The 26,944-nt window shown below is 55.5% G+C and overlaps 1 protein-coding gene across 1 annotated transcript; it reads left to right on the forward strand.

Annotated features, from left to right (window-relative positions):
- Positions 1-26,944, forward strand: LOC138110144 (low-density lipoprotein receptor-related protein 2-like). Its single transcript, XM_069014867.1, has 36 exons — positions 1-126; positions 3,382-3,460; positions 9,753-9,887; positions 13,081-13,668; positions 14,135-14,254; positions 14,578-14,697; positions 14,780-15,007; positions 15,235-15,348; positions 15,454-15,573; positions 15,854-15,979; positions 16,080-16,286; positions 16,449-16,617; positions 16,753-16,921; positions 17,125-17,350; positions 17,707-17,832; positions 18,027-18,242; positions 18,466-18,774; positions 19,008-19,220; positions 19,408-19,986; positions 20,388-20,603; positions 20,762-21,000; positions 21,070-21,199; positions 21,543-21,721; positions 21,836-22,019; positions 22,353-22,571; positions 22,800-22,983; positions 23,251-23,452; positions 23,521-23,685; positions 23,980-24,180; positions 24,273-24,816; positions 24,962-25,090; positions 25,281-25,388; positions 25,476-25,712; positions 25,836-26,259; positions 26,475-26,613; positions 26,871-26,944. The coding sequence occupies exons 1-36, from the start codon at positions 1-3 to the stop codon at positions 26,925-26,927; spliced, it is 7,527 nt and encodes a 2,508-aa protein (XP_068870968.1). The 3' UTR covers positions 26,928-26,944.

Raw genomic sequence — 26,944 nt, forward strand, 5'->3', positions numbered from 1 at the left:
ATGGTAGGGCCCCAGAAGGTGCACAGCCCTCCCTGGCCTCCCTCTGGGATGTCCCAGGACTGTGATGAGGAACAGCTCTCCGTGCTGCCCTTCCAAGTTCCCCAGCCTCAGTCTTTGCCTCCTTGGGTGAGGTTTTGGAGATACAGCCAGCCATAGCATTCTCATCATGAGTTGCTATTCTGTTGGCCTAGTTTGGGAAACGTTGTAGGGAGAGAGGAAAAGATGGTTTTCCTAAGTTTCTGTCTCTCACAGGACTCTGTGGTGGTGTTTATAATCATCCTGTCCACAGGCAATCTGGAGTTTGGGCTGAAGCGTCTGACCTAAAGCCAGTCCAGACATTGCCATCAGAGCAAGGTGTAGATTCAGGGGCAGATCAAAGTCAGGTTTCAGCTCCAAAGAGTGGAGCAGTGCCTGGAGGCTCCTTCATGGTTTGCCTTTCCCATGCTGGATGAGTTTTGCTTTTACCAGAGGCTGTGACCCAGTTTGTCTTTCAGTGACCAGGTCTGACAGCGACCGAAGATCATCCAAAAGAAGCCCCTGAGCTTTCCTGAGCTCTTTTACTGGGTTGTCTGAGATATCTTGATCCATGGGTCCCAGCACAAGATAAGGCAAACTCCTTTCTGGGGCAAGCTAGAGTCTGCAAGAGACAGGCATGGGCTGGCATCTGGGAGAAGCATGCTAGATAAGCCCAGCACCAAACAACGTGGCAGCCAGCTACTGTGTGCCATGTGAGTATTGGAGACTAGTATTTAACCTATAAGTAAACGTCGTCCTATCTTGCTCTTCCTTTCGTCTTGTGAAAAAGGATATTCAAGCTCTCTCTAATTTTTTTTAGTTGTCTAATGCCTTTCAGTCTCCCCCTGGAGTCAGCTTGGAGGAAAAAGCAAGTGGCTGCTCACGTTGAGCAGTTGTAGCCAACAAAGACCTGTGCTCCATGGGCATTGTTGCCAAGTGCCCTGTGCTGGTTGTGGGTGCTCTTTGGGGTGCACAGCACTAATGTCTGATTAGTTCAGTCTTAGCTCCAGGCTTCAAACAAACATGGTGAGCAAACGCCTCCCAGAAGATGCCTCCAGCAAGCAGCACTGTGGCTTCTCTGTCATCCCTCTGGGGACTGCAAGATTTCCTTTTCCCTTACTGTCTGGACTTCCTGGGAGGTTGCTGCTGATCCACCTCAGGCACAAGAAGCTGTACCTTAAGCAAGTGCCTCTGTGCAGCCCTTTCCTCAGGGTCTCTGTTACCACAGAGTTTAGTCTAACTCAGACTTTCCCTCTAGGCAGGCCTGGAGGATGGCAGCAGAAACCCGTAGTTCCCTTCTTGCAGACGCAAGAGGAATGTGGGAGCCTCAGCTCGGCAGAGGCTGAAAGACTGGCACTGTCCATTGGGTAAAATGCCTGTTTCATATCCAGTGGAGATGCAATATAACATGCCAAAAGTTCTCTGCCAGCAATCCTATTCACAAACTCAAATGTTTGGGAAACCAACTGCAAACAGTATCCCAGCATTCACCTTCTTTCTGCTCCTGGCCCACTTTGCTTCCATTCTCTCTTCCCCGTGTAGTGGAGCAAAGTGAAACAAGGGCTGAATGAAGCAGTAGAAAGCTTTGCTACCTTCACAGAAGTGCAGAAACTGAGTGTAGCCGAAAGCCAGAAATGGAACATCAAGGAATTTCAGACTAAATCACCTTAACTCTGCCCAGGACTGAGGCAATGGGAGAAGTCCCTCTGCTTTGCCCAATGGCAGGATTGAGATGGTGAAACAGGGGATCTGCAGCAAGGTCTTGAAACTCCCCTGTGGTAGGTGGTACAGGACCCAGTGGGGCCTTTCCCTGCCTAGTTTGGAGCATCCCCTTCCCTCATTGCATGGGGAGCAGAAAGTCTGTACTTGCTGCTGATCACATGGAGATGGTGAGCATGTGACTGTGCTCTTTAGCAGATCTGGCCCCATATGACTGGTATTTCTTTCCAGAATTTACTATTCTCTTGTATTCTATAATGTTCAATGATAATTTTCACTTGATTTTAAAGTATTGAATTGTTAGGCAGTACATTAAACATTCAATAAATGCCACTAATTCCAACACCCACAGAAATATCATATATTACAATGTTTTAATCCAATCTGTAATGCTCTGATGACAGAAGTTATTTGCCAATGTTTTGAAGTCAGGCAGAGTGATTGGGAAGAGCCTCTACAGCTTCCAAGTTTATATCTAGGCCTCAGATGGAAACAAGTACCAGATTTATGCTGAGCACGGCTGCTGAATAGTGTGGTGAGCTCTGTACCTGTGCCTTTGCAGCCCTGGAGCACAAAGTGAGCACAGACCCCTGCCTGATCTTCAGCTGCAGCTGGAGAGAGGAGCCACCAGGCTCCCATGTCCCTCTCAGGTGGCTGGGGTCAGACTCCCATCTGTGAAGAAACTTTTCCCTGGCATCCTGCTGGGATGCGGCCAGGCCTTGGCAGGTGCTTGATTGTCTCTCAGGTATCCTCGGGATGAAATGTTTGTGCCCTGCCGGGCTGGTATGGCTCAGCAGCAGCTACATAACAGCAAACCCTGGGTGTCTGCACTGAGACTGAGAATCTTACTTCATCCCTTCCTCCAGAGATAGGCAGATGCACTCGAGGAAACATCTGGCAGCTGGTTTCATGGCAGTCCTGCAAGATGGAAGTCTCACTACTGCTGTTTTACTTTTTGCTGCCAGGCTGATAAGCCACAATTATTTACCATGGCCTCTGGAAGTCCTGCTGTACTGTGCTGTGCTGTGCTGTGCTGTGCTGTGCTCTGCTCTGCTCTGCTCTGCCCTGGAGGCTGCCTGGGTTTGGGGCTCTCACTGAGGCTGGGAGATGCTGGCAGGCTCAGACAGACTGAGCTCCTGGGTGTGTAACCCCAGGGTTATCTCTGAATGACCGCAGAGCCTGGCAGGTTGTATGCAAGTGCAGCTAATAGGGGGGAGGTTTCACAGCCCTTGAGCTTTTCCCAATTACTTTCTGCCTTCTTTATTGCTTTTATCATCTCCCCAAAGGGCCTGGGACTGCCTTAATTGGAGATGGAGGCCCTGATGGTGGGTTAAATATGTGCTTTTTCTTCATGAATAAGGCAATCTATATCTTGGTGTAGAATCATAGAGTCATAGAATATACTGAGTTGGAAGGCAATGACAAGGATTCTCCAGTCCATCTCCTTGCCCTGCACAGGACAGCCCCAAGAGTCACACCATGTGCCTGAGGGCATTGTCCAAACGCTTCCTGAACTCTGTCAGCCTTGGTGCTGTGACCACTTCCCTGGGGAGCCTGTTCTAGTGCCCAACCACCTTCTGAGTGAAGAACCTTTTCCTGATACCCAACCTAAACCTCCCCTGACATAACTTCATGCTGTTCCCTCAGGTTCTGTCCACAGGTCACCACAGAGAGGAGATCACTGTGAGCTTCTTCTCTTCCCCACGCGAGGAAGCTGTAGACTGTGGTGAGGTATGCATTAGATATGTGGACAGCTCACACATGCTGAAATTTTGGGCTGCCCTTCTTGACCCTGATATCTCCGTAAGACACAGCCTGCTCAGGACAGATTCTCACCCCAATCATGAGGGATGCAATGACAATCACACCCAGCATCTCCTGTATGACAGCATCCCATGAGCTATCTCCCTCCTAACAAGCTTAGGCAGTGCTGTTTGCCCGTGGTGGTGTCATCAGCCCTTCGGTACTTCCCAAAAAGCCACAAGGCTACAGGGAACATATTTGGCTGGATCAGCACAGCTACACCCCTGTGAAGCTAGAGCCCAATAGTCATAGTCCCAAGGCTCACACATTTTTGTTTCCCAGAAAAAAAAATGTAGCTGGGCCATGTATTTGTGCTAGATGCCGCAATCTGTGGCTGCCCAGAGCTCTAGTTTGCTGTAGATATATGCTACAGCCAGCCACAGGGCTTTCCAAAGGGACTGGCAGCATCCACTCACTGCAGGAGAGCTGTGCTGAAGGTCACAAGCCTACTGTTCCCTGCAAAGCTCTTCCTTTGCAATGGCAAGAGCACGTCCCAAGGGTGCCCAGGACAAAAGAAAAGCTAGTGGTTCCCTGGAAAGCAGAGCCAGCAACCCATTGCCTTGATGCTCCATATCTTTGTTTGATAGCACTGCAGAGATGAGGTGAGGTCCTGCCAGGAACTCTGCTGCTTCTACTGGGCTTGATCTTCCTGGAACAAGGATATTTTGGAGACCCTGTGCTTGGGTCTAATGCTGGCTTATGGCTGGCTGTTGACCTGCGGGTTTAAAAGGTTTTGAGAAAGGGACTCACAGAGTGGCTGACCAGTAGGCTTGTAGGAAAAGGGGTTAAACCAGAGTAAGCTGGGCAGAATGAAAGAGGGTGCCACCCTGAAAGGAGAAAATGAGTGCAATTCTTTATGTCCCAGGATTTACTGGCACAGTCCCTCCAAGGAACAACCAAATGTTCGATGCTGACACTCCTACATTGCTCTGAAGGAAAAATTCAGAGACAGACCACTTCCAGAAAGGTTGCTGTGCCCTGGAGGGCGGATGTCAGCATTTCCCCATGCATTGGGCACCTCCTGGGAGACTGCCAGTCTCTGAGAAAAGCCTGGCACACCTTAAAAATCAGGACCTTGGTAGCTTCTGGGCATCCCGCTGGAACAGACAGGCCAGATTACAGGAGATTTAAAAATCTTCCCTCAGGTTTTCCAGGGAGAGCTTGTGGGGCATCTTACCAACAGCCACCCGAGACAAGGTTAAGTTACAAGGAGCAGTAGTGTAGGCAACATCTTTTGCATTTATTCATTTAAAGTTGATTAAATTAAAATTCTGGCAGTTAAATGAAAGGAAGACTGCATCTTGGAAATTAAAACCCTGCCCTGGGATGGGGAATTAGCCTCCAAAGCCCATTTGAATACTTCGTATGAGAAAACTGAGGCAGTGTCAGAGTCATGGCTACAGGGCTCTCTCCTCCAGTTGTTTCCAGTCTCATCCTAGTGAGTTTGACATGGCAGCAGCAGAGTTGTCCCAGATGTTAAGCTCTGGAGACTTTAGGATTGTTTTAAATAACGTGGGCTGCTTGATTAGCTGAACCAACCTCTCTGCCAACACACTTGCTATGTATGGCAAACACAAACATTTTTGGCTTCAAGCACAATTTCCATGTCATCAATGCAAAAAATTAAGTGGGCATAGTATGTCATAAAGGTAAGAAGACAATCCAAGCCTCGTACCTCACCAAAACACAAAAGAAGTCCCTTATTTATTTAACATTACAGGAAAGAAACAATTTAATCTACCAGCCACAAATATAACACTAATTTAACTTGGTTGCTGTGAGCACTAGGAACTTGATACAGCAAGCTCCTCTGTGAGAAGGCAATTGTTTCTATTTTTGTAGGGACTGGTATTCATGAGATTAAGCAAGATGCTCTGGATGCAGCCCCAGCTCCCTGGGTGCCTGTTTTTGGGCAGTACTGCAGCAGCAGTGTTTTTCATGGGGCTAAAAGCCCAGATAGTGTGAAGCTGTGTGCAGTGCAGTTTGATCTGGCAGAGAGCAAAAGCTGCCATGAATGATGAAATAAAGCCAAAATGCCCATCCTGCATGAGACGTTTGCAGTCTTGTTCAAAGGACTTAGGCAATGTTTTTCCAGGGAGGAATTCAAACCCTGACTATTTATGTCTCTTGCTCCCATCAAATTTTCATGGAGTGCTCCTCCCCTTTGCTTGAGCATTGGAATTTCTCTGCTGGTTCCAGGCTCAAGGCAAACAGACACTCAGCAGTAAAGACTAAATGCAGCACATAGCAAAGCCCGTCACAAAATGTCGACTCTACAGTAGCAAATAGCTGCAGTTGCCTGAACTGCTGCCCTTCTTGCTCCCACTGCCCACCTTCCTGGCATCTGCTAGGTAAGAGGAACTGGTGATTGCTGCTGGTGATTGACTTTGGAAGCAGGGGCTGCATGGTGATGCCATACTGCCAGGGGCTGACCCCATCTTGCTGCTTTTCATCTCTTAATCCTAAAGTCCCAAGGCCTAGCAGGAGAGGGGAAAGTGACAAAAGTCCCCAAGCAAAACTGTGCTTGGGAAGTGACCAGATTTGTACCAAGTCCAGCCAGCATGATCACTACTGTTGGGCCTCCCAGGCTAATAAACTGAAGGTGATCTGTGGCCAGCCTGATGTCAGCATGGCATTCCTGGAACCCCACACTCATTCTTGTCTTCTAAGCTCCTGTGGTATGAGAAGCAGACAGCAAGGCACAATTCCCAATGCAGCTGATATCATTTCCAGCACTGCCAATCAAAAAGGAAGACATGAATGGGCTGTGAAGAACAAAAGCACATGTGCATATATTTTAAAGCAGTTTGGGTCTGCAGCACTGGCCATTCTCTCCCCTGGAGTGCACTGTGCCATGTGCTCCAGTACGTGCAAGTGCTGATGCGGAAGAGCAGCATCCTGCGAGGCAATGGGAGAGCTTTCACGGTCAGCACTAACCTGCTCCTGTCATCCTTCTCTGTGTCTGCCAGCTTGAGGTAACTTGGTTGTTTAACACAATGTGTTCTCGGTTGCCCCAAAGAGCTTTTGGAGAAGAATTAGCCTGGAAATATGTGACAATTCACTGTGTGGTAGAGGTAGGGATGCCAGGAGTACTCCTATGCATGAAATCCTACATCTGGGATTTGCATTGGGCTTGGGCTCAGACCCAAGATGATGGTGCAAGGTGATAAGCACCACTTCTGGCTGAAGAATGAGGGTGGGCCACGCCATGTCCCAGCAGGATGTCAACAGGAAGCTGTGCAAGTACATGCCAGCTGCAGCAGGGATGTCCTATCTCACAGGCACCTGGCTGCCAGCTGCAGCTCTCAGGATGTCAATGCATGGATTAACCCCTATCCTGTCTGAGACAGGCCTTTGGAATGTCTAGGAAAGGAACAAAATGGAAATTCTGCAGTTCATCTGCAGCCAGGGTGTGCCCATGGCTCAGATGCTCTGCCCAGCAATGGTCTCCCCAGTGCCAAAGAGCACCAAGGATTTTTAAAGGTCTGGGATGGTTTCTACACCATGGACAGGGTAGGTATATTCAACCTTGAGAGGGCAGATGTGAGCGGGCAAGGAGGAACTGTCTTTCACCCTGTTAAGCTCTCAGGTGTCCTGTTAGAAGGAAGCAAGTGGAGCTGGTTTCTTTCCACAGTACAGAACTGAGAGGAGGAAGTCTCCACTGTTTTGATATTGAGGTTTGTAAGAGTTCAAAAAGGAATACCTTGAAGAAAAAGCCATGAAGGGCTATTAGAAGGAGACACAATGTCCGGCTCAAGAAATGCTGATCACTGAAACCTGGATGAGGTTGCAGGGAGAACTGCACATTTTCCCAGTTCTCTTTTCCTTAAGCATAATTTCTTCTTCATTGTGGCTTTTTTTTTTTCCACCTTAATTTTGTTCCAAGCTCCTCGGGGAATAAGAAAGGGGATAATATGTGGAGCACAGGCTGTCCCAGGGTTATAATGCTTTACTGCTCACTGGCAGTAAGTAAGATCAGCTGTGATAGCCTGAGAGGAGGGCAGATTGGCCTGTTTTATAGCCTCCTTTGTCTCCCTGCAGCTCTCAGTACTGCTCAGTCATTAAAGAAGTGACCCTGAAAAGCATTGGCAGAGGATGAGGTCTGCTGTTGCTTCCTGGAGAGTGGCTTCACCATGTGCTTCACATCACAGTGGGCTGCACTGTCACCCCAGGCCTGGAGCAATCAAAGCAGGTGAGACTTTAATGCAAGCACTGAGAGCAGGAATCAGTGGCTCCAGGGTGACATCATGAGACAAGGGGGGCATCCTGGTCCAGGACACCAACTATGCTCCTGGGAGTGAGGACCAAGTGCACCTAGATCCCAACCTGCACCATGGTGTTCACGGAGGGAACACGCATGAGTGGGTTGGATGAGAAGCCATGATATACCTGCTACCTGCTCCAGCTGAGTCTCGTGTCAGTAGCCAAGTGCAGATGCAGCCTTCAGTATGTAAAGAATGAGGAAAACTCTGCAGGCAGTTGGAAATCAGAAAGCCAAACTCCATTCTAAAAAAACCCCAAAGAAATCTGGTCAAAGGTGGGTGGGGAGGAACTGTTCTGGAGGCATGTTAAAACCAGGCTAGTTTTCCAAGCAATGGTGAATCAGATATTTTCTTGTGAAGTTATATGCATCTAGAGAGAGATGACAAAGACAATTATTTTTCTTGGTGTGCCTTACTAAGCAGCTAAAAGCAGTGATGTGAAGATAACTGGTATCTGTGATGGCAAAGCAATGTTGGATTGGCTGCTTCTGGTAGAGGAGGACCTTTTCTCATTATCTGAGTTTTTACTCTGTTAGATAATGAGGTCAGCCAGGGAATACAGTGAGAAAGCATCTTTACCTGGGCTGTTCACTCTTGTGTTGAAGGGATGTGTGCGGAACTAGAGATGGGGTATGGACAAGGAAGAATTTGGAGTTATTAAATAGAGGACGGAAAACAGAATGGGAAAATGCTGTGTGAGTTGGGTTGGGTTTTTTTTGTTTTGTTGGGTTGTTTGTTTTGGGGGGTTGTTTTTTGTTGTTGTTGTTTGTTGTTGTTTTTGTTTTGTTTGCTTGTTTGGGGTATTTTGTTTGTTTTTTTGTTTTCTGGGGGTGGGGGGGATGTTTGTGAAGAGTTTTACTTTCTTTGGAGAAGAGCAAGGTGTGGCCAGATGGTTTTTTTTTCTGTGGTAAAGAGTTTCCAAGTTTCCTTGGAAAAAGGAAGAAATGGCCAGACCCTGGTCACTAAAGTTAGAAACACATCGGTGCAAGGTGGCATCTTGCCTGAAAGCAGGACTGGCTGGAGGGGTGAGCAAGAAGTGTGTGTGACAGTGTGGCTGCTTTCAAGAGTGGAGGCACTGTGCCAGAAAGCATGGTGGGACACAGAAATGAGGCCAGAGGAGACAGTGAAGGGTCAGCCACTGCTCATGATGGCTGACAAGGTGTCCATAATGATGAATTCAATCCCAGTCACTATAAGCAGCAGTGAATTCTGCCCTTTTTCCAGCCACAGGCTCAATCTTCACAGGCAATCTCCCCCATCTGTGCAGGGGACTCTCAACTGCTCAGGGACCGGCTGCTCACCTTCCCACTCTCTTGGCCATGCCCTGCAGCAATGGGGAACAGCAGCACTTCACCCTGCTCTAAATATCATGTCCCGGATACACTGACCTCATGGACCTGCCTGGCAGGAGACACCTCAGTGAAGCAGGGTATCAAAGGACTGGAAACAGTCCTTCAGCATCCATATAGGTGTATGTGAATCTGTATATGCATCTGTCTGTATATGTGTGTGTGTATACACAGAGATGAATGTGTGTGCCACCAAGTGGCAGGCCCCTCGTGTCCTCCTAGCACAGCTACCTCAGAGAGCCCTGCATGCCTGCAGTCCTGGGGAGATGCTTCTGCCTTGTTGGTGCAGGCTGGCAGTAATTTTTCCTTCCTGCTCCCAGTGTGGAAGGATCAGAACCCCAGAGCCAGGTCAGAGCTACCCAGGCGAGGAGACTTGTCCCCACCATCCTGTCCTGGGATAAACCTGGGCTTGGCCTTCTTGCAGCAACTGTATCACCTTGTCCCGCCTCCCCAGGTGAGACAAGGTGCAGGGAAGCTTTGAGCAGGGTGTGGTGACAAGCTGTGAAGCTGAAAGTTGGGGTGTGCGACAGGGCTGCTGTTAGGCTGAGCATGGGCTATGGCAGCTGCAGGTGGACATCCTGATTTCCTTCTCCGTTCCCTCCAGGATTCGTGGATAACTCACCGAGCCTGGGAGAGCAGAACAAGGCAGGACCTTCCTGCAGCCTTCTGCTGCTCCCCAGTGGCGGCGTGGAGAGGCACCACAGGCGGATCCTGATGGGTGAAGCCCGGACGGGAGACGGTGAGAGAACTGCGGCATCTCTAAGTGGAGGTCGTGATTTCCTTCTCCATATTTCCCAGATCTCACAGTTAATTCTCAGCGGGCTGGGGAACAGTAGGGTGACAAGGATGTGGGGGAGATACAATCACAAGCCTAGAGTTTTTTGAAAAGAAGCAAATATTTTTGGAACCTTTCAGGGCAGTAGACAGTACCTTGGGGGTTTATTTCCCCAAATCAATGAAAGCTCAAAACGGTCTCAATTTCCTTATCCTGATAATTCACTTGCTTCTTAAAAACATCTTCCTCCCCTGTTGTGTTCTGAAATAAAAAGCATGAAGGCAAACACATCAAGTTTCCAACCTGCCTAGGGTGTTGAAAACATGTAGCTCTTTTAACTGCTGAGAACAAGAAATTGTTTCCTTACTGTATTCATAAAATTAGTCCTCCAAATGGCCTGAACGTTGTTCCTTTCAAACCCCTTTTAATTAAGGGAAATAATACTGTGGTAAACAACACTGTTTCTTTAAGCATCTTGCCAGGCTGTTATCATAGCAGGTCCTAATATTTCCCAGTTCTCCCCAGTAGTGCCTTAGGTTTGTAAACTTGAATTTTTCAAAGCTGTTTGGCCTTTGGGACATGGGAGGATTTCCCAACCAAAAGCCTCAGTGTTGGTGCACCTCCTGCCTGTGCCGAGGCTCTCGGAGGCTGGAGGTGCCACTTGTGAGACCACTCTGTTCCTCATTAAAATACCCCCTGAGGCAGGTGCTGCCACCATCCCTGTTTGCTTTTGCTGGGCACTGAGCTGGCCGCAAGGGTGTAGGTTGGAGGGACACTTAAGCAAAAGAAAGACAATACTGCTAAGACAGCAAAGTAGAAAAATGACAAATGAAAGACAATGTCTCCCACCATTTCCTATCCCTCTGGCGTGGCATCTGTCACCGACTTTGCCAGGCTGTCCCAGGACAGAGTTACTGAGATTACCTGATATGTCAGGGAGTCTGGGCACCAGACCAGGGCACCACCCTGCAAGTCTCATGGGAATGTTGCTGTCAGTGTGGCTGTGGGCCAGACCCTGAAACGGGAGTTGTAGTTCTTGGGAGCACAGGATTGAAAAAGGGTTTTTGTTACCTGGAAAAAGCTTCAGTTTCTGAAAGGTAGTTTGTAATGCTCTCTTTTTATTTATTTATTTATTTTTAATTTAAGCATTGAATAGGATGATTTCCTAGGAAGAAATAGGTATTTCATGAAATCCAGTTTTCCCACTGGCATAAATTTTAGTCAACAGATTGCCGGCAGTTTAATTTTGAGTATAGTCAGGCCACACAGCACAGAGGCAAGTAGAGCTGTCCTTTCTTTATGGAAACAAGATTGCAGAAGTTTGATAACTGATGGGAGGCCGAGTGTCCCACAGATTTTTTTGTTTTTGTTTTTTTTTAACAGCATGATTTCTGTTATCTTTAGGAAAAGGCTGCTTAGAAGTTACTGAAAAGGAACAGGAATACACCAATAACAAAAAGAGAATGGGATCAATCACACAGCAGAAAGGATACATGTAATTTTCTATGAACAATATAAAATCAATCATACTATTTAATGTGAAACTGCCTTTGGATATTTGAAAAAAAAAAAACGGTTTTGCTGTACTCAGAATAGTTTAGAGGTGTTATTGGGACATGGTGCTAAACTTTTTAATAGCATTTTTCATGCTGCTGTTCACATGAGCACAGATTTGCTCCCGCTCATTTTGGTGCCAGCCTTTTCTTATCATCAAGCCCCCCTTAGATTTTGGAGGCAGAGAAGGGAGAATCTAAATGTCAGTGAGAAAAGGAGACTTCCCCACTGATGGAACTGTAAAGAAAACCCAGAAAATATCAAAAAAATCTCTTCCGAAGTCCAGAAAAAAACAATCAGTACCTCATAGAGCAGAAGTCACTGTAGGTACGTATAAATATAATTATGTACGTTGGGCTATTGTCTATACATACATATACCTGTTTGTTCTTTTATCTATACACGTGTGTAAAATATTTTGACTTTAAATCATGCTTCAAAAAAAATTTCCTGCATTTTAAGGGGCTGGACACACCAGGTCTCCTCTCCCTCACTGCTGCCCCAGATTCCCAAGCTAATGCTCAGGTGCACTGGGCATTTCCACTGCACCCACTAACTTCTGGACCCTTTTCCACAGTCCCTCTGCTTCCACTTGCCCTTCCCAGCCAACCAGTGTGAGGAGTTATGGCTTTGGTGGTGTGAGTACACTGTGGGGTGGCAGACCTAGGGTACAGGACACATCCCCAGGGACCTAACACAAATCTCAGCATTGGCCTACAGATGTGAGGAGGGCGTGGGAGCTTTCTGGATAGTCTTGGGGTTGCCTGGATACTGCTCTGTCCTTTCTACTCTCTTCCCCGACCACTAGGACCACTTTGCCTGAAGTTCCTGCCACAAGGGTGGTCATCATCCCAGGGATCTGCACACTTGTGTTTCCTGGGAAGTGCCTGAGGAAGTAAACTGCCCAGAGCTACTGGAATGCTGCCCAGAGAGAGTGGACAGCTGGGTGTGGACACCACACCTTGGAACAAATATCTCCTGACCCAGAGCTGTGCAACACCTTGGTCTTTCCATCTGCCTGAGGGTGTCTCTGCTCTGAGCTTCCAGCTGACTTGGCTGTGTCAGAGCCCTACCTGTGCCAGCCCTGTGGCTGGTACCATCTTTTCTGTAGCATGCAGGAGATCATCCTGGAGCTTTCCCTTTCTGAGCAAGCCAGAAAACATGTACATGCCAGAACGTCTCACAGAAAGACAGTGGTGCTAGTAAGTGTGTACCCACTGCAGCAACTTTCTAGACTCAGCTCTCATGCAGGGCAGTTTGATGGGAAGGCTGGAGAGGATGAGTGCACAGCACCCACAGGCCATGGATGTGCTTGGAATACAGACCAGTCTTGGGGGTGGATGGACACTCGCACCACCACACGCAGCTGGCCGGGAGACAAGCCAAAAGGGATGGAGGGGCAGCACACCGGCAGTTTTCCCCGGGTGTGTAGCGAGAGGTCTGCAAACTCCCGTGCCCCGGGGCCATCTCCGCGGCTTGGGCGATTCCCCCGCTTTGCCTGGTGGATGGTGCTCCTTTCCCAGGCAGTGGCAGGTGCCTTATCCTCTCGCCGGGCTGTTTTCCTCCCTCGGTCGCTGCCCTCCCTCTCCTTGTTGTGCTCCAGCGGCTCTTTCACAGCGCTCAAGGTCGAGGCCGGCCGGCCGGGGGGTGCGCGCAGCCCCCAGTTTTCGGGGGGTGCCCCCGCGTTCAAGGCTGCCGCTGCCTTCCCACGGCCGGCGCAGGTGCTGCGGGCCCGGTTCTCACGGCCGGCTCTCACAACAACCCCCGCCCGGCCAGGCGGGGCGGGGGCCAGGGGTCCCTCCGCACCCCTCGGCTCTTGGCGGGCGGCGGGTCCCGAGAGCGCCCGGCCCGGGGCCGCAGCTGCCCCGCCCGAGTCGGCGATCCCCGCGTCCCGGCCGGGGGGCTCTCCGGAGCAGCTCCCGCGGCGGCGGGGCGGGCGGGGGTCTCTGCGGGCGGCGGGCGGTACCCGCGGTGCCCAATGGCCGCCCGCGCCCGGACATAAAGGCGGCGGCCGCGGCTCTGTGCTCCCTCCGCCGGCCGGGCCCCCCGGAGCCGCCCCTCCCCGCCGTCGCCGCCGCCATGGGCCGTCCCCCGCCGCCGCTCGGCCGGGTCCTCGTCTTCCTCAGCATCCTCCTGCCGCCGCTGCTGCCGCTGGCCGGGAGCGCCGCTGGCGCCGGGACACGCCGCGCCCGTGAGCCAGGACCAAGGGGGGCGGGCCTGTGGGGAGGGAAATTCCTGCCTCATCCCGAGGGGCTGCGGTGGGCGCCCGCCGCATCAGGGCAGCTTCCTCATCCCCCCACGATGGGCACTGGGGGGGTCCCTGTCACCGAGGATGTTCCCGTTCTATTCATCCCCCGGTGATGTGCTCCTGCCCCCTGTGGCATACTTGTCACCCAGACAGCATGGGGACCCCTGCGCCCCGAGGGGCCCCGTACCGCTGCCTAGCGGCTTGGGGGATCCCTGCCTTCCTTGAGCGGGGACGAGAGGCCCAGTTCTCCCTGTAGACCCAGAGGAGATGCAGAGGTGGCCCTGGAAGGGACCGGTCCCTCCCCGCGCTGGGCTATGCTGGGACCCCCAGGCTGCCGGGGGGCTGTGCAGGTTGATGCCCGGTGCGGCCGCCCCGCCTGATCCCGGGCCCGGCTCCCTCTTGCCCGCAGCGGCCGCCAGCCCCACGTGTGCAGCCTCACGCCAGGCCGCCTGCGCTGCCGGCTGCATCCCCGTTCCCTGGCTCTGCGATGGCGAGCAGCAGTGTCCTGACGGCACGGACGAGCGGTGCGGTGAGTGGGGGAACTCTGGCACCCATCCACTGTCATGGGGTGGCCTGGGGGCTGTGCTGCATGGGCATCAAGGGGCTCTGGTGCTCTGGGGAGTGGCGGGGCAAGACAAGCCGGAGGCATCTGTCTTTGCTAGCTCTGCCTGTGTGGCATCCTGCAAGGACCTATGTGCCCCAGAGATCCTTGGGAATATCTGTGGCATGAGAACACACCCTGGAACCTATGTTCCTTGGGCTCTGCCAGCACCTGTCCCATTCCAGGATGAAGTGGACCCTTGTTGTTCTGCCACAGCAGTAGGTCCCAGTGACTGTGTGTTGTCCCTGCAGATGTTGCCTGTGGCGGGGACCCCCATGTCTGGCAGTGTGATGATGGCCGGTGTGTTTCTAGCAGCTGGCGTTGCGATGGTGCCGCTGACTGCCTGGATGGCTCTGATGAGCAGGACTGTGGTAGGTACTCTCTGCTGGGGGCTCTGAGGGGGGGTGGCTCGGGATGCAGGGCAGGCTGGTGAGTGCTGCGCTGTTTCCTCAGTGTGCGGGACAAAGAAGGTGCAGTGTCCTGGCACCCACCACTGTATCCCGCACTGGGAGCTGTGTGATCGGCACCAAGACTGTGAGGATGGCTGGGACGAGGAGGGGTGTCCCCAGCAGCCCTGTCTGCCCGGGCAGTGGCAGTGCAGGAACAGGGTGTGCATCATGGCTGAGTGGAAGTGCAATGGGATTGATGACTGTGGTGATTCCTCGGATGAAGATGTCTGCGGTAAGCAAGAACACTGGATGCCCCTCAGTAGGGTGAGACCTGTCTGGGCCATGTGTGAATTAGGGAGTACTTTGTTTTCCTGGGCTCCAGCTTCCCTTGGGATGGTGACAAGCTTCCCAGGAAGCTGTTGACGCTTTGCAGGGCCTTCCCAAGAGTCTGGGACCCATGGTTTCCCCTGTGCCCAGGGTATTGGCCTGCCCTGCTGACATGAGCTGTGTGTGCCATAGCCCCCTGTACACCTGGCATGGTGCGGTGCGATGAGGGCAAGTGTATCCTGGAGTCCCTGATGTGCGATGACAAGGATGACTGCCTGGATGGCACTGATGAGCCCAGCACATGCGGTGAGTTACATGCAGCTGCTGGCTGCTGCCCATCTGGGTGGGGCCAGGGGGAGGGGATTCACGGAGCTGTCCTGCCTCCTGTCACTCTTTGCTGTGTCCCCCCAGGTCGGAGCTGCTTTGTACGCAACGGAGGCTGTGCAGAGACGTGTGCTGACACGCACTGGGGAGTGCAGTGCTCCTGCGGGGCTGGCTGGGTGCTGCAGGCAGATGGGCAAAGCTGTGCTGGTAAGGGGAGGTCAGGGTGCATGTGCTTCGGTCAAATGTGGCCTTGGCCACTGACAGCAGTCTCTATGGAGCCCATGCCTCTGTCCTGCTCCTGCCTGTGCATCACACCCGGTCCCATAAAGATTGTGTCTAGATCATGTCCCAGCAGCAGCTGGTGCATTTTGGGGCTGAGGCCCGTGTTCTGGTATCTAGAGAGCCTGCCTGTAGTCGCAGGGGAGCTAGTGGCAATACTGTCTGCGGCAGCTCCATGGCAGGCTGCTGATCTCACCTATCCGTGCAGATGTGGACGAGTGCTCTCTGGAGTACAGCCCCTGCAGCCAGCTGTGCAGCAACACCCCGGGTACTTTCAGCTGTGCCTGTCTCCAGGGCTACACCCTGCGGCATGGCACCGCCTGTGAAGTGGCAGGTAGGGAGAGGAGGGGAGCCCAGGCTGGCTGATGGGCCGGGCAGTGCCCCTAGCTGGCCATGTCCCTGGTCAATGAGTGACTTGCCTCTCACCCTGGCAGACAATGCAACACAGATCCTGGTGGCCGTGGGGCAGGACCTGGCCCTTCTGGATGTACGGACCCAAGCCTACCGGCCCCTGCTCTCCACTGAGACCGAACCCCGCGCCCTGGTGTATGACCTGCTCCGAGAAACCTACTACTGGCTGACAGAGGACGGAGAGCTCCGTGTTCACCACCCAGGGAAAGGCACAAAGCCTCTCTATGCAGGTGAGGAGGACCAAGCCTGCTGGGTCCTGTAGCAGGGCTGAGATGGGTGCTGAGAGCTGGCCTGCCAGCCCAGTACTGCTTTTCCTGTATAGAGGAAGGGGCAACCTGGGTTTGCCTCACTCTCTGGAGCAGGTGTGCCTTAAAACTGCTCTGTCTCTACAGATGCCAGAGAGGTGAACAGCATCTCCGTGGACTGGTTCACAGGGCAGCTGTACTGGGCCAGCAGCCATCCTCCAGCCATCTGTGCTGGGCTGGGCGATGGCCGGGGTTATGTGACAGTGCTGGGGAAGGACATTGCACCAGAGCAGCTGACAGTACATCCAGCTGCAAGGTGAGCAGTGAACGAGCCAGGGTTGGCCCAGGCTCCTGGGATCACGATACTGGTGCTGACCGTGTCATGCTGGCTGCGGGTCTATGGCAGCACTGGTATTATGCTGTGAAGTGGGTGCTTAGTGCCTGCCCCCAGGTCCCTGTACTGGGTCAACCGTGGGCAGAGGGGCCGGGCAGTCATTGCTGCAGCTGGCATGGATGGCTCAAACCGGCGGGAGCTCACAGTTGTGTCCATGGAGGAGCCTGTGGGACTGAGCCTGGACCATGTGGCTGGCAGGCTGTACTGGATCAGCGAGTACAAGGAGGTAGGGATGAGGGCGCTCTCTCCCACCCAGAGGGATGATAAGGTGGGAGTTGGGAGGGTGGCCCTGGTTCCCCTGTGTCCATGGCCAAAGCATGGGAGGGAGCAGGGAGTGGTGCCTAGGTCTGGCATACATTCCTGGGCTGGGAGGAGAAGCATCAGGGTCTGGGGATGCCACATGGGCACTGTGCCTTGCCTTGTCCCCAGTCCATCGAGACACTGCGGGTGGATGGCAGCGGGCGCCACTCCTTCCACGCTGTTTTGCGGAGCCATACGGAGCCTCTGGGCCTGGCCGTGTTTGAGAGCCGGTTCTTCTGGACCGATGGCACAGAGCTGGTGTCAGCAACCTGGGCCTCTCCCCAGGAGCACGCAGTGCTGCTCCGTGCCTCTATCTCAGCTTTCACTGTGCTGCACGCATTGCAGCAGCCTCCCCGTGAGTACCCTGTAGGTGCTGCCCTGCTGCAGGGCTGGCAGCATGGCAGCAACCCCCACTACATCCCTGGGTGCTAGGAAAGGCTCACAGGGTCCTGAAGCTCACCAGATCGTGCCCAATGGTTTGCCTGGTCCTGTGACGAGGGGTTGTGTGGTTGGTACAGAGGGGACCTATAAAACTGTAGGAAAGCTGCCAAGGCCCATGGCTCTGGGTAGACCTGAGCCTTCTTAACTCATGAGACATCATTACCCTGCCTCCAGCCCTTTTCCAGACCCAGGACAGACTGTGGTTTTTGGAGATAAGGAGAGATATTGGGGTCATGACTGCCTAATTTTTTAACATCCTCTTGCTCCCAGGGGACACTGCTGCATGTGCTCCGGGTCTGTGCAGTCACCTTTGCCTTCTGTCCCCTGTGCACCCTCAGGGGTACAAATGTGCGTGTCCAGAGGGCCTCTTCCTCCTGCCCTCGGGGAAGTGTGCAGGTGAGCAGGGTCTGGCTCTCTGGGGTGGTATACATCCATGTGGGAGTTGGAGGAGGGCCGTAAGGGGCTGCGGCTTTGCTGGGATGAGGTTCCCGGCACACAGCAGTGCTGTGACATTTCTGTCTTGGTTCGTGCTGGTGACCCTGTCCAGTGTCCCTGGGGCTGTGCTCACACACTGCCCTTATGCCCTGCAGAGCTGTCCATTGTGTATGCATCAGGAAAGGCCATCTCCCTGGTGCATGTGGGCCCTGGAGCACACACCAAGCAGGTGCAGGAGTGGCAGGAGCCCTTCCATTTGCAAGATGTGGACTGGCAGAGGTCAGTACTCTATGGGACAGATGACCATGGGACTCTGCTGCGTCTTGTGGGCCACCCTGGCAGGAGAGAGGCCATTGTGACTGGGCTGCCAGGTGAGACCCTACGGGGTGATAGAGGGCACCGTCCCCTTCCTGATGTTCCCTGAGGCCTGAGGATCTCCTGGGTGCAGAGCACAGTGGGCTGGTGGTGCCCACAGTGAGGCCATGTCGAGGCAGTGGGCAGCTGTGCCCTGGGTTTAGGGTCTAGGGGCACCCAGGCAGAGGCACAGGGTCATGGGGCAGCTTCGTAACTGCTTGCCTGCCTGCTCTTGCCAAGTGTGCTCTGCCCGTGTGGACATCCGCTCGGGGGACCTGTACTGGCTCGCATGTAACCGGAGGGACATCGGGGTGATCCAGACATCTGACATGTCCCCGCGCATCCTGCACCGTGCTCACAGCAGCATCCAACACCTCTTCTTGGACTGGCAGCGTGGTGCTCTCTACTGGCTGGCCCGCGGGCAGCCCCTGCAGCAGCTGAGCCTGGCGGGGGGTGCTCCGTGGGATGCCTGGAATGAGACATGGCCTGGAGACCTGCCTGCAGCCATGGATAGCAGAGCCTTCAGCGTGATCTGGAGCTCAGCCCTGGGTGAGCCCTAGTGGTATCTGGAGCAGGAAGTGGAGGTAGTGGATGTAGGCAGGAGTGATCAGCCATGCCCTACATGCAGTATGTCCCTGCCTGGGCAGTAGGATGCTGTGTCCTGTGGCTGAGTCCCTGGCCTCAGCCATGAGGTCCCTGCCATAGCTGTGGGTTGTGCGGCACAGGGGCGGCCATGAGGGGTGCGGGCAGGCTCCAGGTCCTACCATGCCTCTGCCTCACAGGCCTGCAGGCGCTGAGTCTGACCAAGCGGCAAGCAGTCACCCTGGCACCCAGCTGGCCCCATGGCCTCATGGCCGCCTTTGAGCCATACCTGGTGTCGGCAAATGGGACAGCTCTGCTGCTGTGGGACCGGAGGACGCTGGCCCTCGTGCTGTCCATACCGGCAGCAGGTGTGCAGGGAGCGGTGGCCTTCGTGGGCTCAGAGCTGCAGGCTGGTAAGAGCGGCTGTGGTTTTGTGCCTGGCACTGCTGCTGTACCTGATGTACCTGTACAGGCTGGGTGGCCTGTGCTGCTCTGAGCTGGGGCAGGGTGCCTGGCTACTGGTGGCCATGTGGGGTGCTCTGGGAGGTGCCTGGAGTGTGGGGAGGGCACAGCCCCAACAAATCCCAAATCCTCTGCCAGTTCCACCAAGCAAAGGGACTGCCATGCCACTCCCTCCACCTGTGACAACCACTATGAGGACAACCACAAGCACCACTGCTACTGCTACCACCTCCACAACACCGCCGCCAAGCCAGACCACCACGGCACTCACCACTACTCCTGCACCAACCAGCAAGGCTACCACATCACAAACCACCACCAGACAGTCCACATCAAAGAAGACCACCCCTGCACCAACCACTGCCCGGACCACACCAACCACTGCCCAGACTGCACCAACCAAGCCTATCAGTGTGCAGGCAGCCAGCACCAGCACCACAGCCACTCGGTCTTTTACAACTAAGATCAGTGCCCCACAGCCAACCACTACCACCCCACGCCCAAGCAGTTCTGCATGGGGAGTGACACCTACCCCACCCCTCCGGTCCAGCCCGGCACACCCCTTGACCTCAGTTCTCCATCTGTCCTGTTCTCGCACGCATGTGCTCTGCCGTGATGGCACTGGGTGCGTGGCCCAGGAGTACCTGTGTGATGGGGAGAAGGACTGTGCAGATGGCTCTGATGAGGATGGGTGTGCCCAGCTCTGCAACACCCCAGGTAGGAGCCATTCTTCTGTCCCCTGTGCAGCTGTGTCACCCTGTGCCAGGGCTTGTGGCTGCTTCCTGGTGGGGTTTTTGGGACAGGGTCCTGGTAAAGTCTGTGTCCTGGGATCTGATGCTTGTGATGTGACATATTGGTTCCTTCTGAGCTTGGCACTGGGTTCAAGGTGCTGTTGGAAAAGGACAGAGTTGGTCTCTCTGCCCGTAGTGATGTAGATGTGGCTGAGTTGAGACTGCCACAATCACCTTGCTCAGGACCTAGGCTGCTAGAGATGCACTGTCTAGGAGGGACCAAGCACTGTCACTTGTGGGGCCTTTCTAGGTCACTGGAGGGCTAGCACAGGGTCTGGGCACCCTGGCGGCCTTCTGCAGGCAGTGCAAAGCCCCTTGTCTCCCCAGGGGCCTTCCACTGTGCGAGCGGAGCCGTGTGCGTCAGGGCGGGAGAGCGCTGCGATGGGGTGCCACAGTGCCCCGATGGCTCGGATGAGACAGGCTGCTGGACCCCCACACAGGAGTGTGCCCTGCGCTGCGATGCTGCCACCCGCTGCATCCCCAAGAGCTGGCTCTGTGATGGCCATGCTGACTGCCTGGACCACACTGATGAGCAGGGCTGTGGTGAGACCCTGGGGCTGGATGGGACGGGCTTCTGGGATTGCCTGCCCCACAGGTGGATGCACCAGGTTTCTTGTGGGTCCAGGAGCAGACGCTGCCCAGGGCAACCTGCTGAGAGGATGAGGACAGTGCCCCTGCTCAGTCCTGGCCTTTGCCCACAGTGCTGAAGGAGTGTGGTCTGGCTGAGTTTGCCTGTCGGAGTGGGCAGTGTGTGGCCCTGGCCCTGCACTGTGATGGTGACCACGACTGCCAGGACGGCTCAGATGAGGAGGGCTGTGCTGTGCCCCGGCCGCTGCTCTGCCGTGAGGGTGAGGTGACGTGTTCCCACAGCGGGGAGTGTGTGCCGGAGGCCTGGCGCTGTGATGGTGATGCTGACTGCGGGGATGGCTCAGACGAGCAGGTGAGTGGACAGCCTGTCCCCACTCATGCCCAGGAGGGCTGGTAGCCTTTTTCACCCTCTGCCTTGCAGGGCTGTCCTTGGGAGGAAGGGCTGTGTGGGGACCGGCAGTGGGGCTGCTCCCATGCCCATGAGTGCATCCCTGATGTCTGGCGCTGTGATGGAGAGACTGACTGCACAGATAGCAGTGACGAGGCTGGCTGTGAGCAACACCCTGATTTTCTCCCCTCTGTCTCACCCAGGGGTGGCTGGTGGGTGCCCAGCACAGAGGGAGATGGGTATGTGTCTGTGCTGAGGTGAAGGGCCCTGTATGCTGGCTGCCTATTCCCAGCATCTGTGGTGGCTCCAGGTCCTGATTAGCTGTTCTCCCTGTAGGGGCCAATGGCCTTTGGGTTAATATAGCCTGAAGCCAGGCTACTGGCACAGCTCTGGATGTGGCTGCAGTGAGCTCTGGGCAGCCTCTGGGACCGGCTAAATCTGCCCCAGATGAGCAAAAGGAGCTGGTGGATGAGGCTCAGGGCAGCCTTCTCCACATGTCCCTGCAGGCCAGCCTGCTCCCTGCCAGAGTCACGAGTACCCCTGCGGGCTGGGGTCCTGCCTGAATGCATCCCTGGTGTGCAACGGCCGGCAGGACTGCGCGGATGGCTCAGACGAGGGGGGGAACTGCTCTGTGCCCTGCCAGCGGTCCTGCACTCATCTCTGCTACCCCTCGCCCCAGGGCCCTGTGAGTGCCAGCAGCCCTGGGGCAGAGGCTTGCCATGCCATGATGCCCTGGCCCAGCTGCAGAATGGAGCCTTGTGTCCCCAGGGTGGGCAGCTGATGGTCCCTTTCCCCACAGCGGTGCTGGTGTGGCCCAGGCTATCGGCTTGCTGAGGATGGTCTGTCCTGCATGGACATAGATGAGTGCACGGAGTGGGAGGGAGCCTGCAGCCAGACATGCCTCAATGCCCCAGGGTCCTACAGCTGTGGATGTCTCCCTGGCTACCTGCTGGAGCCCGATGGCCACGTCTGCAAACTCACTGGTAAGTCCTGGGGTGGCCTAGCAGCACTGAGGATCCTTGGCCCTCTAAGGTACACCAGGGGTTCATGGATACTTGTCCCCCTGTGTCTGCTGCCCATGGGGAACCTTGTAGTCCTGTGAATGGCCCTGTCCCCCCTGCCACGTTGCCTCCCAGGCCCCATTTAGCTGTGAGCTGCTGTTTGCCAGCCCATGGCTGGTCTGAAAATCCATCTGCACTATCTGAGAACATCTTGTGTGGTAGGGCTGAGTTCCAGCTCCAGTGCCTGTGAGTGCTGTGTTCCTTGCCTGCATGTGCTGGGACCACTAGTGCTGAGCAGGGTCTGTGTTGCCCCAGGACCAGAGCCCAAGCTGCTGGTGGCCATCCAGTCTGAGGTGTTGTCCTATGGCCTACGGAGTGGGCATGAGGAGGTGGTGCTGGCCACTGACAAGGATCGTGTTGTCTTCTCACTTGACTATGACCTGGTGGAGAGGAAAGTCTTCTGGATGGACCTGGCCACAGAGAGCATCCACTGGCAGGACCTCAACTCGGGGAAGAGAGGCACACTGGTGAAAGGTGGGCTGTGACAACAAGGAGTTATCAAGGCTGGCCTCTGTCCCTGTGCAGTCTCCAGGTTGCAGTGGGGTGCCAAGCGGTGATCCCTTATGTGGAGAAGTGCTAGTGGGAGCAAGGTTGGGAGGAGCCAGAGCTCCTGGCATAGAAGGGACTTGGGCTGGGAGCACTGTGCCAAAGGGCCATGCAGCGGTCACCCCACACAGGTTCTGCCTCTTGGATGCCTTTCAGGTGTGAGATCAGACTGTATAGCAGTGGACTGGCTTGGGAGGAACCTGTACTGGACAGATGGGGCAGCAGGGCAGGTGCTCGCCACTCGCTTGGGGGCTGCCTGGCGAGGGATACCAGAGTACACTGTGGTGATGGATGGAGACCTGGACCAGCCCCACTCTCTGGTGCTCCAGCCTCTGGCAGGGTAAGTCTGGGACAATGGGGTATGGGGACCTCCTTGCCATCCTTGCCCTGCCCCATTTTCCTCCATGGAGGCAGGTGAGAGGCTGGGGAAGAGGTGGGATGCCCTCACCTTGGTGCTGTCAGGACTGTGGGACACCTGCCCTGCCCTGCATGGAGCTCTCAATACATCTGTGATGGGATAGGAAGCTCAAGGCTGCTTTTCTGGGCTGCCTTGGTGCTGGAATGATGCTGTGTCAGGGCCATAGGCCTGCACCTCTCTTCCCACTAGGCTGATGTACTGGTCAGAGGTGGGGAGCCATGCAAGACTGATGGAGGCCAGCATGGATGGGAGTCGGCGGCACGTGCTGCTGGCCCAGGGACTGGGCTGGCCAACAGCACTGGCCCTTGACCTCCCCACCCAGAGGATCTTCTGGCTGGATGAGAAGCTGGGCAGTGTTGGTTCTGCACATCTGGACGGCAGCAGTGTGAAGGTGTGGTGGGGCACTGGTGACAGGGCCCTGATGGGGACGGGGGTGGGCACTGACGGCCTCTCTGACAGGTCTTGAAGCTGCGCTGGGTCCGGAGCCCCTTTGCGGCAGCTGTGTGCGAGGGGCAGCTCTACTGGTCGGAGAGGAAGACATGGTCCGTGCAGCAGGTGGACAAGGCCAGCGGCAAGAACAGGACCGTGCTGCTCAAACGGCAGGGGCAGCCCCACGGCCTCCAGGTACCTACTTGGGGAGCCCCAAACCATGCTGTGCCAGCGCTGCTGATCTCCCATCCTGCACAGCCCTGTTGTCCTCTGAGTGCAGAGGCACTGGGAGCTGTACCCCCATCCCAGTGGTCCTTGGGCAGCAGTCTCTGTGGCCAGGTGTCTCTGGTCCAGTTGGAGCATCTCTGCCTCACCATCCTGCCCCGTGCTGGGCTGTGTGTGGGCCTTGGGAGCATGGTGTGGTGTCAGCAGTGCTCAGTTCTGCTGGCGGGTGCTGATGGAGCTGAGGCTGAGCCTGCTGTCCCGCAGGTGATGCATCCGGCCCTGCGCCCCACAGCCCCCAACCCGTGTGAGACGCGCGGCTGCTCCCACCTGTGCCTGCTGAGCGCCAGGCACACTGGGCAGTGCCGCTGCCCTGCCAGGCTCATGCTGGCCGCCAACGAGACCACCTGCCTGCCCATCCGAGATTCAGCCTTTGCCCTCCTGGTGTCACCGGCAGCTGTGGCACAGGTAGCATCCTCTGGAGCCAGCCCTTTGGGCTGCTGTTCTCACCGCTGTCAAGGAAGAGGGGTCCCCATCTTAGTGCTGCCTTCTTCCTCCAGGTCTACCTGAAGGATCTGCCTGCAACAGCTGGATCCCAAGGGCTTCCCCCACACCGGGCCTTGCCCTTGGCCAAGGTGAGCCGCCTGACAGCTGTTGACTATGCAGTGAAAGACAAGAGTTTGTACTTTGCAGAGGTGGGAAGCAATTCCATTGGACTGCTGCGCCTGAAGGACTGGGGGCGGCTGTCCTGGAAGAAGGCAGTAGCTGTGGAGGGCACGGTGACATCCCTGGCCTTGGACTGGCTGAGTGGGAACCTTTACTGGATCGGGGGGCAGCCACCCAGCATCCACGTGGCAGCTCCCAGGGGGCGGTGGGCCCTGGCACTACTCAGCGAGGGGCTGCAGGGCGCTGCCTGGCTGGCACTGTGCCCTCGTGCTTCCACTATGTGCTTTGTCACAGCAGCTGGCAGCCACAGGCATGGTGCTGTGGTGGAGTGTGCGGCCATGGACGGCACTGGCCGCAGAGCAGTCTGGAGGAGAGCCCGGGCTCCCACTGGCCTTGCCTTTGGGGGTGCTGGCTCCAGGCTGTACTGGGCAGACCATGGTGAGTGAGGGCTGAGCCAGGGCACTGCTGGGGATAGCAGCGGTGCAGGCACTAGGTCCACAAAGCACAGCCTGGCACAGCCCTGAGGGGCAGCCTGAAGCCCTCTCTGTCTCCACACTGAAGCCTCTCCATCTGTGCCCTGCAGAGAGAGGTACTATCAGCAGTGTTGAGCTGGATGGATCCCGCTTCCGGGTGGTGCGGGAAGGGCTGCATGGTCTTTCACTCTTTGCCATAGGAGAAGGCTTTCTGCTCTGGAGCACGACCTCTACCAATGGTAGGTCTGTTCGCTGTGCTTTAGGACACTAAAGCACTACTACTGCACTAGGACATGGGGTTCTGCCAGTCCTTCTGGGGTGCAGGCTTGGCCCTCTGTGGGGTGAAGGGCAAGCTAGGGGACCCCCACCTCCCATCTCAGGCACCCCTGTGGGAGGAGGTGGAGCAGTGCTGACCCCATGTGTCTTTAGGCTCCAGCAAGATCTGGCACAGCCGGCTGGAGCAGGCTGACAACTGGTGGTTCCCGATGGAGCAGGAGTTGGTAGCCATGAGGATTTACAGCCAGTTCTCACAGGAAGGTGGGTCTGGGACTGCCCCAGCCCAGGACATCTGTGGGGTTCAGCTGTGCCTTGTGGTGGCCGGGCTAACCAGCGCTGTTTTGGTAGGCACCAATGGCTGTGCAAGGAGCAATGGGGGCTGTGCCCAGCTCTGCCTGCCCAACCCTGCCGGGCGGCAGTGCCGCTGCTCTCCCGGATACCACCTGGTGCATGGGGCAGCATGTGCGCTGGCACCACCTTGCCCGGCCCCACTCCAGGCCTGCCCCGACCTCCAGAGCTGCATTTCCAGAGAGCAGATCTGTGATGGGCGCTCCGACTGTGCCGACGGCTCCGATGAGTCTGACTGTGAGTGCCTGCCCACAGCCAGGGCGTGGTGGGGTCCTTGGCACAGGGAAGCCTGCCCAGTCTCTCCCAGTTTGGGAACGGGGTCTTACCCGCATCTCTGCTGATCTGTGCCCATCCCTCCAGGCGCCTCAGTGAAGGTGGGGACGCAGGTGCCTGCAGTGGCACCATCAGGAATGTCCCACATAGAGGAACAGAAACCAGTCTCATCCATAGCTGCACCCTGGCCTTGGCAGCCCAGCCCCAGCCTGTCGGCAGCCCCTGGCCCCCAGGAGCATGGAGAGCCCTTCGTGGTACCCCCCAGCACAGAGGAGGTGCTGGGGGCTGTGCCCTGCAGCAGCGAGACATGCAACCTGCGCGGGGACTGCGCCATCGAGGCTGGCCGAGTGACATGCCACTGTGCCCTGGGCTATCGTGGCGACTACTGCGAGGAGGCCGAGGTGCAGCCCCTCGCAGGACCCATTGCCCTGGGGGTGGCCGTGCTCCTGCTGCTCGCTGCTGCTGCTGTGGGGGCCCTGGCCTACATGCGGAGGCGGGACAGGCGGAGGAGGTGAGCTCTGGGGCTGGGCTGGGCCAGGTACAACTGGGAATAGAGAGGGACAGGGACAGTGTGGAGTCCTGATGCACTCCTGGGCTATGTGGAAAGCTCGGAAAGCTCCAGTCACCCCAGCAGGCTATTATCAGGGGTTGTGGCAGGACTTTGGGATCTGCCCCATCTCTAGGAGATGGCCATGCTATTCTCAGTGTACATTTTTCCCTCTTCAGGACCTCAAGCACTGCTTCAACTCGGGTGCTGACCTTGTACCACCGTGAAAGTGATCCTGAGGAAGAGGATGAGGAGGAGGAGGAAGAGCTTCCCCCCAAGAGTGATACATTTGTGAATGAAGCTTATGAAGGGAAAGAAGTGAGTAGCATCTGGAGCAGGTCCTGCTAGGGACTCCTCTGCCACCCTGCAGTGCCCCAGGGCCCAGTGCTGGCATGGTCCCCACTCCTGAGGCAAGCTCTGCCCTCCTGCTGAAGGAGAGGGGCAAGACCTGGGGCGCCTAGAGTCTGACAGGGCTGTCCCACTCTGCATGTGCCTGGAGCCCCTGTGCTAAGGTGTGGGGTGGGCTTAGAGAGACTGGGTCAGACTCGCCCCTGACACATCTGTGATTTCTGCAGGAGTTGCCAGCCCTGCTGAGGAAAGGATCCCCTCACATCAACACCGTATTCTCATAAAGGAACAATGTGCAGCA

Source organism: Aphelocoma coerulescens, chromosome 4 (genome assembly GCF_041296385.1).
Source record: "Aphelocoma coerulescens isolate FSJ_1873_10779 chromosome 4, UR_Acoe_1.0, whole genome shotgun sequence".
Taxonomy (NCBI): Eukaryota; Metazoa; Chordata; class Aves; order Passeriformes; family Corvidae; genus Aphelocoma; species Aphelocoma coerulescens.